This window comes from Scyliorhinus torazame, chromosome 17 (genome assembly GCF_047496885.1).
Source record: "Scyliorhinus torazame isolate Kashiwa2021f chromosome 17, sScyTor2.1, whole genome shotgun sequence".
In the NCBI taxonomy this organism is placed as follows: domain Eukaryota; kingdom Metazoa; phylum Chordata; class Chondrichthyes; order Carcharhiniformes; family Scyliorhinidae; genus Scyliorhinus; species Scyliorhinus torazame.
In genome coordinates, this window is record NC_092723.1 from 4,726,053 (window position 1) to 4,740,166 (window position 14,114).

Here is a 14,114-nt window from a genome sequence, read left to right on the forward strand (position 1 = left end):
TCTGTGAGTTGCTCCAAGTCTGTGCCATTGATAAACGAGCAGCTGACCAGAATGTTTTGTAGCATCTCAGTTCCAGCGTCAATTAACAACTTGAGTCAGTCAGTTTTGGGAAGTCAGCCTGAAAATGTCACAGAGACAGGGATAGGATCAGGTCTCCGTTAAGTTCAGTCAAAACCTTAAAGGACTGCGTGGCGCAGACTGTAAATAAAGAGGGCCTTTGGGGAAAAGGTACCTCTTAGGAGCAGTGGAATTCTGTTTGGCACAGCCATAGATCAAATAGCGTGTTTGTAAGCTAAGGTTTTGAGTGTGCTCAGGAATCCATGGTGAAGGGATCTTGAAAGGCGAGATGTACTGCGCTGTAATGTTCTATGTTCTATGAAACCCTGTGAGGTGGGCCATTGTTTAAGCTGTCTGAGAGGGAATGATCTTTGGAAAGAATTCCAAGAGAGATCGTCTTGGGTGAATGTGGGAATCTCTCAAGGAACAGGAGTTTTGATGCAATTGTTTGACTTGGTGTTCACTGACTTCTGGGTGGGTGCTTGAGAAATCCACGGACTCCGTCTTGGTTGCATCTGTCATTTACTTGGTGTGTTTGACCACACTTCACCTGTTAATTCACATGCACCTCATACTTCCCTAGATGTTACAGTATAAGCTACATATTATAAACAGTTAACTTTCTAAACTGGAACCATAAATTTTGTTTTTGTTTGTTCAAAACCCAGGGATTTTTAAAAAATTCATTTACAGGATGTGGGCGTCGCTGGTTAGGCCAGCATTTATTGCCCATCCCTTCAGAAGGTGGTGGTGAGCTGCCCTCTCAAACCACTGCAGTCCTTGAGGTGCAGAAATACCCACTGTTTTGTTAGGGAGGGAGTTCCAGGATGTTGCCCCAACGACAGTGAAGGAACGGCCGATATATTTCCAAGTCAGGGTGGTGAGTGACTTGGAGGGGAACCTCCAGGTGGTGGGGTTGCCAGGTATCTGCTGCTCTTGTCCTTCTAGATGGTCGTGGTTGTGGGTTTGGAATCTTGTGGCTTTTTTCTAAAATCAGAAGTCCTGATTCTCATCCTTTGTCTACTTTGAATTTTTAAAAAACCACATCCCGGCGCCCAGCACACGTCGCAGCGCCCAGCCCATGTCCCAGTGCCCAGCACACGTCCCAGCGCCCGGCCCACGTCCCAGATTACGGCGCCCGGCCCACGTCGCGGCGCCCAGCCCATGTCCCAGTGCCCAGCCCACGTCCCAGCGCCCGGCCCACGTCCCAGCACCCGGCGCCCGGCCCATGTCCCGGCGCCCATCCCCCGTCCCAGTGCCCAGCCCACGTCCCGGCACCCGGCCCACGTCCCAGCACACGGCCACATCCCAGCCCACGTCCCGGCGCCCGGCTCCCGGCGCCCGGCCCCCGTCCCGGCGCCCGGCTCCCGGCGCCCGTCCCCCGTCCTGGCGCCCGGCCCACTCCCGGCGCCCGGCCCACTCCCGGCGCCCGGCCCACGTCCCAGCACATGACCCACATCCCAGCCCACGTCCCGGCGCCTGGCCCACGTCGCAGCCCACAACCCACATCCCAGCCCACGTCCCAGTGCCCAGCTCCCATCCCGGCGCCCGGCCAAGGATTGTAACAACTGTGAGAATTGTGTGTGTTATTTCCAGCAGCAATTTATCATTTAACATTCCAAACATTGAACGTTACCAGCACATTACATCTCATCTGCAATGAAACCAAGCTAACCATTAGATGGGTTAACAGATTATTACAATAAATCATGCAATACCACAGAAATACATTGCAACACAGAAGTCACATACATGCATTTGTCTTTCAACATATCTTTTGCATAATACTATTTTCCACAAAATGCAAGAATGTGTGGGATGTGTTATAATACGTGGATCAACTTATAAAAAGGCGTGAAATGTACAACTCAGTACAAACCGAAGCTGCTTCATACTGAGCTTACATCGAGACCAATGTATGAGATAGAATAACCTGAAAAGAGTTCACCCGAATTCAATAGATTTAATAGATTTTAGAGATTATTTCTTTGAAAATGACTACGATTTTTTTTCTATAGGTTCTTTCTTAAGTGTGTTCATGTAATCAGTGATACCACCAGACGGAAATCCAGTGACTGAGCAGATTCCCAGCTCCAGGATGGGGAAGGGGCTTCTCTTGACTGGTCAGTATTGGATATTTGGTGTTGGATTATTTTCATTTCAGACTATCTGAAGTGGTAAATACGGCCACATCACCAGACGATTGTTTTCATCAGAAGGTCACTGGTTTCTCACCTTCTGTCTGTTCATGTGGCTGTTGTTTGCACAGTGCCCTGGGATTGTTTACATCCACAGTAACAGGCAGACAATGGAACAGTTTAACATCTGACCCAGAATGTGGCACCACTGTCTGTGCGGGCAGCATCCCTGTGATTGCCCAGTATGTGCTGACACTGGCTGGGTTTCCGCAATGCCAGCACCCACTCAGGAAATGATCCTTTTACACCGAGACTGGCTAGATTTTCACAAACTGTTAACCGACACAAAGTGCAAAACACCAAAATAAATCAATATCAAAGACATAACAATAGGTTATACAGTAAAGCAACTAACTTCAGATCTGAGTCTTAGAAAATAAATTTATCTCATAATAATCATGCTGAAATATTAATTTTAATTTCTTTGTAATCTTTAACACTAGAGTTCTGCAGATATTTTGTGGCATGAATTTGATCATGTGTTTTTTTTGTTTTTTTAGTGTGTTTCATCTTCCTGCACATACCACTGGGTAAGTCAATGCTCATTTCAGTTTATACAAAGTGATATATTTCATTGGTCCTGGGAATGCTAATGTAGTGGTTATTTTACGGGGGAATTAATCCAATCGAACATGTGTTCAAAGCCCAGAAGGACAATTTTAGAAATTGGATATGGTTTAAAGATTAAAGTTACTGAAAACCCGCTGGCCCCAGCTGAACCACCAGCTGTATGGGCACACTGCAGCAGAGCCAGTGCCATCTTGCTGGCTGGGGTGAGTGTGTGTGGGGAGTGTGTGTTTGGGGAGTGTAATGTGTATGTGCGGCTGGAGTTTCTCAGTTTCCCGAATGTCAATCACGGACCCGGCCAATCCCGCACTGTTTCCCATCGGAATCGATTGTGTTCCACGTGGCGCCGGTACTAACCCCTCCACAGTCGCTGAATCGATCCTGGTGCGGCGCCAGTTTTGCTGTCGTAAAAGTCCGTGAATCCTGCCCCGGAGTCAACCCTTAGTCTCAGGAACGGAGAATCCTCCTCACTGTTCTTCAGCACAAATTAAAGTAATCAGACCAAGTACTCAAATGAGGACCTTAGATGAGCAGGATTGACTGATAGCCTGGAATGTTGTGAATTTTTGCCATCTTGTGTTTTTCTTCATACTTCAGTCTCCTCTTACAAACTGGTTTGTTACTACACAAACTGGGCTCAGTACAGGCCAGAAGGTGGCAAATTCACCCCAACAAATGTTGCCCCCCACCTGTGTACCCACCTGATTTATGCCTTTGCCAGCATGACGAACAACAAACTGACCACCTTCGAATGGAATGATCCCGCGATGTATGTGAAATTCAATAATCTGAAGAAAAAGTAAGTTATATTATTCCCTTTGAGCTCTGTTTGTTACAGTTTAAAAATCCATTTTACAATTAATCTTTTACAATTAATCTCATGTTAAGTTACTTATGGGGCAGGATTCTCTGTTGGCCTGACGCCGATATCGTAATCGGCGAACAGGCGGAGAATCCACTCCGATGCCCAAATCGGGGCTGACGGCGGTTTAACGCTGGTCAGCCATGCTGTGCCCCTTCGGGAGTGGCGTAATCGCACCACGCTGCGCTCGCTGTTGCAACGGCATTGGCGCGTCATCGGAAGGCCCTCCCGCAATGCTCCACCCCCGATGGGCCAAGTTCACGACCAAGCGGGGGACGTGTGGTGTCTGTGTCCAGCGCTGCCACACTCGGCCGGGATCGGTGCCGCTGGCGGTGGGGCGGGGCTTCCGCGGGGGCTCGGGGGACCGGCGGGGATGGCCGGGGTCGAGCATGACGGGCCGGGTCCGCGCATGGCCGGCGCCATGTTGTACGGTGCGACCGCTGCAGGTCATCGCCGTGAGCATGCGCAGCCAGGAACCCGGCCATTCTCTGGCTATTTTCGGCACGGGAGCCGGGAGTTTCACCCGGGACCAGTGAGGGCTCGCTGCTGATTTTCAGGTCGTAAAACACCCGCAAATTCTCCGTTTGAGTCGGCACTTAGCCGCTTAAACGGAGAATCCAGTCCATGAACTTTGGAACCAAGTAATAATGTCATAATTGTCCTTTCTTCATATGGGAGAGGAAGTAATTGTTCATCTAACAGGCCCTTAGCTTACTGCAAAATTGAAAATCATTGTTTTTTTTCTTAACAGGAATAATAATCTGAAAACACTTCTGGCTATTGGAGGTTGGAACTTTGGTGCGATGAGGTAATATCTGTAATAGTTTTGATTCTGCAAAATAGTTTCAGTCATGAACTCCAGAGAGTTAAGAAATAGCAATGACAGCATTTCTGCCATGAACGAGTAAAATTTAAGTTGGCAACTTTCAAATATGAAATATAAATATGGCACCAGACACCCAGCTAAACGGGTTCCAGGCTTCTTATGAGATTGCTCACGTCAGTGCAGAGAAATGGCGAGTCAGACAGACTGGGGCCATTTCAACAGGAATTAAACTCAGAACTATTGGTTCTCCAGCCAAGGTCGGCAGAATGGAGAAGTGTCAGTTTTTCACCCATGGGACACGATGAAAAATTACAAACTTTCTATCATCTGGAATTCTATGTACCCAATGTCAGTGACTCAGAGGGTGGGAGCGGGAGAATCATCTGTCCTGTTTTATAGCGATCTTTCCCCCTCACACTTCTTCAGTATTTCTTAAATCCTGTGATTCAACCACAGCCTGTGTGGGTAGTGCGATTACGACAAAGTCTTAAAACGGCAATACCCGGAAAGAGGTCATCTATTTAAAGTGGCAATGCTCTGAAAGAGGGCCTGGGTGGGATTCGCCGTCGGCGAGATCCTCCGTTTCACCGGCATAGCATTCACGCCTGCGGATTTCCTGACAGTGCGGGGTTGGGGGGGGGTCCGTGCTGGGGTGGAGGTTGGGAAACCCCATTGGCCGGGTGGCAGGACGGAGCATCCCGCTGCCGATGGAGCCGCGCCACGCCAGAAAACGGGTATGGTGGGACGGAGAATCCTGCCCCATATCTTCAAAGTGGCAATGCCCTTAAAGCAGCAACAGCAATAAAGTTATGGATAAGAAGATTAAAGAAGACCGTCAGAGAGAGAGAGAGAGCAACTCTCAACAAGGGCCCATAAGCAACAAATAATTCTGTACACTTAAGTAGAAAATTATTTTGGCAGAAATTTGGGGGCAGTGCTCGAAATGTCGAAACATCGGGACAGTATTTCTGATTGAAGCTTTCAACTCATTCTATTTTTTTGTGATGCAGTCACTGAGTGATTTTGAGTAGAGTTTAGTATGAGCTTGCCAAGTATTCACAGGAACAGCTCTGGTCACAAGTACTCCATTGGCTCTCAGGTGTAGCTTCATGAAATTAATATTTTCTCCATTTTCAACCTGCCCCCTGTTGAGTAGGTTCAGCAGCATGGTCGCCACGAAGCAAACCCGAACTACATTCATCAGCTCTGCCATCACCTTCCTGCGCAAGTACAGATTTGATGGTTTAGACCTGGACTGGGAGTATCCAGCCTCACGAGGCAGTCCAGCCAGCGACAAAAAACGTTTCACAACCTTGGCCAAGGTGAAAGTTTCAAGATTATCATTTTTAATCCAACATTGCATCGGAATATTACAGGAATACTCCTTTGTAACTAATTAAGCTACAAATTACATCTCATTCTTTGAGGACATTATTTTAGTTTTGCTAAAAGCTTTACACACTGGGATGGGTGGGGGATGGGGGAGGGGGGGGCAACAAAACAAGAGTAAATGAGTTTTAGAGGCCCTCTCACCATGAATGCTTCCCGAATATTAGTAAAGACGACATCCTTCTGAAAATGGCTGAAGGACATTACTGAAGATGAGCCCTGGCATATTTAGATAGTTCCCTCAGCAGTAGGCTATGGACCAAGTACTAGTAAATGGGATTAGTATAGATTAGTATTTGATGGTCAGCATAAACATGTGGGCCGAAGGGCCTATTTCTGTGCTGTAGGACTCTATATAACTCTGTAAACTCATAGCTTAGTCATTCCACTGGGTTTCTATGAAGTACACAGGACATTAATTCCTATATATACAAATCAAATTACAACAGATTAAGTAGGACAGAATGCCCATCAATTGGACACTGCCAACATGAGCTGTCACTACACAATTGGTGTTCTGAAGAATGTCAATCATTATTTCACATCAAAACATGTTTGCAGGAATTGCAAGAGGCTTTTCGAGCAGAGGCCCAGTCTTCTGGGCAGGCAAGGCTCCTGCTAACCGCTGCTGTTGCTGCTGGTAAAGACACCATTGACGCTGGATATGAGGTAGCTGAGGTTTCAAAGTAAGTTCAACTTGTGTAAAGGTTTGATTTATCAACCTTTGGAAAATGCTATTATTAAATCTGTTGCAAATAAGCCGGTGGAAGTTAAATTCATCTTGTTAAAGATTCGGAGGGTGTTAATTTGTAAAATGTGGCAATAGAACTCTTCCTTACAGACAATCATGGTGCAAGCTGCCTGTTGAAATCAATTTCTTCTTTTTTAGTATTCCTCACTGAATACCATACAATCGAGAGCCGAATAACTGTCCCGTTTTAATGTTACTTCCTGTAGTACAGGCTGGCTGGCAACAATGTCCCTCAATGAAGTTGTCCACAAAGGGGAGAATTGTAACTGTTGAGGGGGCGTGGGTTCAGTGGCAGAAGCAGGGTTAAAATCTCAAAAGTTGCTCACGGCTCGGAAACTTGACATGATCCTTGTCCAATTCCAGGTTTGATCTTGGAGGTGAGCGAAACCTCCCAGAAGGTGTTTATGTAATTTAAACATTTATATCGCCAACCAGTTGTAGATTGAACACTGGATGTTGACCTGAAGAGTCAGCACACAGGCAACTACCCAGAGTCAAAAAAGCAAAAGCACAACATTGTTCAATGAGATGGACAGGATTGAAAGTGCTTCAATGGTGAAATTGCAAAGCTGACACCCTGCAAATATCAGATGTGTGTTGCGAGAAATGATTTCACTGTGTCAAAGAATATTTCCAAATATTGGGAGTTATTTCACCTTGAAGGAACATTCCTGCTTTCAGCCTTTTCCACGGCGTCATTTGGAGTGTACTGCACCCACAAACACCCACTACCCTGTGTGCATCTGTGCTTGAGGAGGGTGAGCATTAGTCTTGTGATGGCAGATCCTCAGAGTTCTCAATACTCCTCCTTCCTCTGTTGTTCCTCTGTCAATTTTGAAGGATCTGCGCGAGATAAAAGATGTGGGGCTGGGTTCTCCATGTGAGAGACTATGGGTTGGATTCTCCATAGCCTGACGCCGAAATCGTGCTTGGCAATCGGCAGAGAATGGATTTTCGCGACCAAATCGGGGCCAGAGCCGGTTAGAAGCTGGTCCGGCAAGCTCCGTCCCCTCCAAACTGCCGTCATCATAACACGCACCATTTCAACGGCGTTGACACATCATCGGCCAGCCCACCCGCGATACTCCACCCAGGCAGGTTGCGTTCCCGATGGCGCGAGGCACGTGTGGCCCTGGGGTCGGGAACTCAGCTGGACGGCTGCGAACTGTGTCCAGGGCCACCGCACGTGACCGGGATCCGAGCCGCTGGCTTCTGCAAGGGCTGGGGGGACAGCCAGAGGTCACGGTTTGCAGGTTAGGTTACTCGTGTGGCCGGCGCCATGTTGTACGGCGCGACTGCTGCCGGCATGCTCGGCCTGGGACCTGGCCATTCTCTGCGTGATGCACGGGCGTTTCACCCGGCGCTGGTGCTAGCCCCTCACCGGTACTGGAATCGGCGAGGGGTGCCATGCCGGCGTCGACACTTAGCCGTAGGAACGGAAATCTAGCCCGATGTTCTCCTACTGGATCTGAATTGCAATTCGTTTACAATCCCCCTGGGAGTGCAAATTGGGAAGTAATTCAATGCAATACGAGGGATTCCCATGGAATCCTCCTATCGGGCTGCTAACTTGCTCGGGTGGCCCAATAACGAAGTTCCACAGCCATTAACCCCCACACCCCAAATCAGCCCCGAAGCCCCTCCCCCACCTCAACTCGGTCCCACACTCCACAGCAGCCCCCCTCCCCAAGTATGGGGGTGACCCGATGTACTCGCCCCAGGGACCCCTGTAATAAGGGGACCCCACACAGGCTCATCTGCCTAAAGGAGCCATCCCACAGACCCTCACCCCACACACGTACCCCTCCCCAGAAAAGGCACCCCTGGAAGCAGTCCAAACAGGAGCAGTAAGAAGAATTACAGCTGTAACACTTACCTTGAAGCTCCACATGTCCATTTCCTGGATGGAAAACAGCTGTGACCTGCATCTGGTTCGCACAGATCCATTAGTTGCAAGCCATTCATTGCTTTCCAGCAGTGATCAGTGATTGACAGCTTCTATAAATCATCTGCAGCTTTGATTCATTGATCCCCTTAACAGTTCAGAGGCCTAAGTGGTGAAACCCCAACGTTTGCAAACATTGCCACATCAAAAGGAGGTAAGTTCATTCCAAGCACTAAGTGCACACAAGCGTGTGATTGCACCACACCAGGGGGTGATTGACGGGATGCATGTCCCCCTACGAGCACCGGCCCATAACAGGCGATCTTCACAAACCGAAAGTGGTTCCACTCAATGAGCATGCAGCTAGTGTGTGACCATGAGCTGCACACTGTTCACATCTGCGCCCAATACCCGGGCAGCTGTGCATGCTGCCTTCATCCTGGCACACTTGACGGTGCACCCCCGGGTGAGGGGTTGACCCCCGGGTGAGGGGTTGACCCCTGGGTGACAGGGGTTCTCCACTGTGGTCGTGGCTGATGACACCTATCCGGAGGCCACAGACCTATGCGGAGACCCACTACGAAGATGCCCATGACACGACCAGCGCCATGATCAAGTGCTGAATTGGTGTCCTGAAGATGCCGATCAGGTGCCTTGACCGCTCTGGGCAGGCCTTCCCGCTAGGAGGGTCTCGCACATTGTGCTGGCCTGCTGCGTCCTCCTCGTGTAGCAGAACGGTGATGAGATGGAGGAGGGGGATGAATGCCAGGCCTTCTCCGATGAAGAGAAGGGCCAGGGTGGGCAGGGCATCGGCCCGGGCAGGCACAGAAGCCCACACAACGGGTGCGCCATGACCGGTGCGCATGGGACCCTCTAATGCCCTCCACGTTCACCGACTACTGGGCATAGTTGACGGCACATTCATCCCAATCCCCCCCCCCCCCACACCTCTGGCTGACTACCCCCTCTCATGACCAGCCGTCCTACACCCCACCCCTGCAACCACATGTGGTATGGCCCCCAGGTTGGTGGTAACAGTGGGTCTGGTCCCTGGGATGGTGGATAATGACCATCCGCTCTGTGATGTCCTCAGGTGCTCCCCATCATTTGACAATGTCTGACTCCTGCCATGGTAGCACTTTCCACCATTTGCCTGGGTGATCCCTGCATGCGAGCTGGCCATTCCATCACACGCTCCCACTGAACCCTTAGGGTGCGGGGCTGGGGATGGGGTGCGGAGATTGGGTTGGGCGAGAGGGAGTGGGAGGGGTGGAGTACCAGCGCGATGTGCAGGGTCCGACCTGGGGTCCTGGCCAGTGACCACATCCACCGTCCACCCATCTTGCCCCCCTCCCAGTGCCCCGTCTGCAGCCATATCAACCCAGCCCATTCCTCACACCCTTCTGACAAAGCACCGAGGCAGGTTGGAACTTTTGTGCACAGTTTTTAATTTTCAAAGAACATGCGACCATCACTATGATGGTCTGTGTCCTAGCCCCGAACAATATCCTATGTGCCATGCCCATGCCATCTTAACTGGTGCCTGCCATTCTAGCCTTAAGGGCCATAACGCTCTGTTTAAGTGGATCCCCCGCTGGTATATCAGCGGTGGAGGTGGTTTGCTGCGATTCCGGCCCTGTGACCTGGGTCCCTTTGGCAGCCGTCCTCTCGAGTGACTGGGCTTGGATGGGTATGTTGCTCGGGTATCTCAATTAATGTAGTGCCACCCTGTTCTGTCCGCTGCACAGAGAATGCACCTATAAGACGAGAGAAGGGTATCCGAGGTGCTATGATGTTCCAGCACCTCTTCTGCGGGAGTCACCGGCACAGTCCCCATCACCTCCTCTTCCCGTGGGGTGACCGATGGACCCCAGAATACTCTGGCGTTGCCAGTCCTGGAGGCCCACTCTCGTCTCAACCAGTATCTGCATGCTCACGGCCATGGGCTCAGGGACTGGGCCACCTATCTCTGGGACTGTGCCACATAACATAGTCACTGTACCACCTCTTTCCAGGACTGACGTAGGTCAGCCAGTGCCTGGGCAGTGTCAATGATGCCCTCATCCATAACCCATTGTGACTGGGCCAAGCTCTGGAGCTCCTCAGTGCAGGAAATGCGACCTCTGAGTGTAGTCTGGGTCAGGGGGCTTCCTGCCAAGGCTCGAGAAAACCCGACAAAGTGCCACTAGATGGTGGTGTTGCCAGAAAAGACCTCGCTCATCCCTGCCTGGAAGAGGCTCTTCTTTTAAAGTTAAATAGCTGCCTTAATTATCAAAAATTGCCATGTCCCCAATAGCCAATATACTGCAAACCTGGAGCTTTGACAGGGAATCAATGTTCTTGTATTGGAATCACAGACTCGGTCATAACTCACCATGATTATTATAATCAACAATTTTTAAAAATTTTGAAATGTAATGCTCCATGCGGTAACTTTTTTAACAGGTATCTAGACTTTATCTCTGTGATGACGTATGATTTTCATGGATCCTGGGATCGAGTCACTGGACACAATAGCCCCCTGTATCGTGGCTCTGGTGATCAAGGCCAATTTATTTATTATAACGTTGTAAGTACATCTGTGGCAGCTACATTGGGCTATTTTCATTCTTTGCCTAATATTTTACCAGTAAGTAATATGTTTTTTTCAAGTTAGCAAAATTTTAATAAAGCTATCAAGCTAAATTATCTTGCAGGACTACGCTATGAACTACTGGAAAGGTAAGGGTGCCCCAGCAGAGAAACTTATTGTTGGGTTTCCAACCTACGGACGCAGCTTCACCCTTAGCTCTTCGCAGACAGGTGTTGGTGCCCCAGTATCTGGCCCTGGGAAACCTGGACAATTCACCCGAGAGCCTGGATTCTGGGCCTACTATGAGGTAATCGTGCTGCAAATGTTATTCATTTCATGGTAAGCTCCCCAAAGATTATCTTGAATGTATGAAAAATCAGAAAATTAGCCCACGTTTCACCACAGAATCTAATAAACAGCAAACGCTGCATTTCGGAATTTGTCCTTAACATTGCAATTGTGTTGTCATGCTGCACAAAACAGAGGATTCTAGGTTGATATCACATCGCTCTATATGTCTGCATCAAAGGTGTTACCAAATGAGAAAACTTGGGCGTAATTCTCCGACCCCCCGCGGGTCGGAAATTCCCCGGGGATGACGTGAATGCCGCCCCGATGCCCCGACGCCGGCTGCCGTATTCCCCGGTGCCATTTTTCAGGCGGGGGCGCGATTCCCGCCACGCCAGTCGGGGGCCGTTGGCCCCCCCCCCCCCCGGCGATTCTCCAGGCCCCGATGGGCCGAACGGCGTCCATTTTTTACCAGTCCCGCCGGCGTGGGTTACGTATGGCCCCACACGGTGGGACCTGGCAGGTAAGTCGGTGGGGGGAGGCTCTCGTGGGGGTGCGGGGGGATCCGACCCCGGGAGGGGGGCCCCACGGTGGCCTGACCCGCGATTGGGGCCCACCGATCTGCAAGAGGGCCTGTGCCGTGGGGGCAGTTCTTCCTTCCGCGCCGGCCCCTGTAGGGCTCCGACATGGCCGGCGCGGAGAAGAGAACCCCCCCCCGCGCATGCGCCAAAATACGTCGGCTGGTCTGCGCATGCGCGGAATCATGCCGGCGGTTCCGCGCATGCGGAAACTCGCGCCGTCCCTTCGCCGTTGGCTGGAACGGCGCCAAATGTTCCGGCGTCCACCTAGCCCTTGAGACAGGTGAGAATTCTTCACCTTGGGGGCCTGCTGATGCCGGAGCCATTGGCACCGGTTTCCCCGCCAGTGTGGGGACTTAGTCCCCGGAAGGGAGAATCCCGGCCCTTATTTATTGGCATAATCCAAAGCCACAACCATTTAAAAGGCCTAACCAAAGGCCATTGGAAAGATTTAGTGAAGTAATTGATCCCCTATCGCCTCATGATTGATTCAGCCTGTCATCATTTAAAAGATAAACCAACACCTATTCAATATTTAACGTGCCTTTGGAATGATTTTTGTAAAACCAGTTTTCTTTTTAGAGGATAAGAGCTGATACATTTCAACATTTGTCTGATGCAGTTGATTGTTTAACAATGAGAGCTGATGAAGCAAGTGGAACAGGATTGAATTGTCTGTTACGTTAACTTATTGATATTGTTCGACAGGTCTGTCCTTTTTTGAAAAACGCCACCGTTCAATACATTGAAGATCAGAAGGTTCCTTATGCATTCAAGGGTAATGAATGGATTGGATATGACGACCAGCAAAGCTTCACAACCAAAGTAAGAGTTTGGAATTTAACTGTGTAATTTCACACATATGCTGCAAGTATTCATCTTAATAGTTAATTACACAATAAGATAATTTAATCAATAAAGGTAAATCAATGGAGCTTTTGCAGTCAGCAGCTCAAAAACTGGTTAATTAATGGTGTTCTTTTTCTATGAAAATCACGCTGGTTGTGTTGTATCGGATTACAGGGTGGAAAATGTAACCCCGCTATTTAAGAAAGAGGAAGGGAGAAAACAGGGAATTACAGACCGGTTAGTCGAACATCAGTTGTAGTGAAAATGCTAGAGTGGATTATAAATATGTGATAACAGGCACTTAGAAAATACCACCGAGATGAGACAAAGTCAATGAGGATTTCTGAAAGGGAAGTCATGTTTGACAAATCTGCTCGAGTTTTTTGAGGGTATAACTAATAGAATGAACAAGGAAGATGTGGATGTGGCGTATTTAGATTTTCAGAAAGGGCAAGATTCTTTGTTTGGGAGACTATAGGTGGGATTCTCCGTCCCGCCAGACCCGTTTTCTGGCAAGGTGACCCCCGCTGGTAGTGCAACCCTCTGCCCCGGCCGCCGGCCAATGGAGTTTCCCATTGTGGTCACTCCCCACGCCATCAGAGGACCCCCCTGATGGTGAATCTCGCCCTATGTTCTCCCGCCAGAGCTGAATTGCACATGATTGGGGAGCGTAAATCATACAGCAGGTCAGTGTCCTTCGCCATGCAAATGTATCAACAGGGTACCTTTGTCCATGAGCAGTAGCTCTGGGTTGCCATGGGTACCGAATGAGAGTAGTAGCTTCTTGATGATGGCCTTTGAAGTGGTGGATGGTATTCGATGTACATCCAGCCATTTGGAATGGGTGCCCAATATCAGGAAGAATGTGCGTGTTGGCGCACCCAAGGCCGGCCGGGACATTCCCATGGGTGGGGGGGGGGGGGGGGGGGGGGGGGGGTTCGGCTGGTAGGAGCTTCTGATGTTCCTGGCACGTGGTGCATTGCTGGGTCAATCGCTCCATCTCGCCATCCAGGCCTGGCCACCATATGTACCTCCTGGTCAGCATTTTCATCTTTGACACCCCCAGGTGTCCATTGCCTAGATCTTGAATTATGGCCTGTCTGTCATAACTTGGGATCACAACGTGAGCACCCCACGGGAGGAGCCGCTTGTCACACTCAGCTCTTGCTGCCTGATCTCAAAATCCCCCAGCTCCTTCGGCAGTTTCCCTTGCTGGCCCCCGTGTAAGACAATGCGGCCTAACTCCGCCAACTTGTGTGGCAGAGACCGACAAATATAAGGTTGATACGACC

The 14,114-nt window shown here is 49.8% G+C and overlaps 1 protein-coding gene across 2 annotated transcripts in view; it reads left to right on the forward strand.

Annotated features, from left to right (window-relative positions):
* Positions 1-14,114, forward strand: part of LOC140393655 (acidic mammalian chitinase-like) — a 31,962-nt gene that overhangs the window by 6,723 nt on the left and 11,125 nt on the right. The window contains exons 1-10 of one of the 2 annotated variants that reach the window (XM_072479936.1): positions 1,900-1,973; positions 2,076-2,180; positions 2,756-2,785; positions 3,420-3,621; positions 4,436-4,492; positions 5,667-5,832; positions 6,461-6,585; positions 10,981-11,104; positions 11,232-11,414; positions 12,682-12,798. In XM_072479936.1, the coding sequence (XP_072336037.1) occupies positions 2,156-2,180; positions 2,756-2,785; positions 3,420-3,621; positions 4,436-4,492; positions 5,667-5,832; positions 6,461-6,585; positions 10,981-11,104; positions 11,232-11,414; positions 12,682-12,798 (1,029 nt within the window). In that variant the 5' untranslated portion in view covers positions 1,900-1,973; positions 2,076-2,155. Of the gene's footprint in view, positions 1-1,899; positions 1,974-2,075; positions 2,181-2,755; positions 2,786-3,419; positions 3,622-4,435; positions 4,493-5,666; positions 5,833-6,460; positions 6,586-10,980; positions 11,105-11,231; positions 11,415-12,681; positions 12,799-14,114 lie in introns of those variants that run through there. The other variant, XM_072479937.1, reaches the window with a different exon arrangement.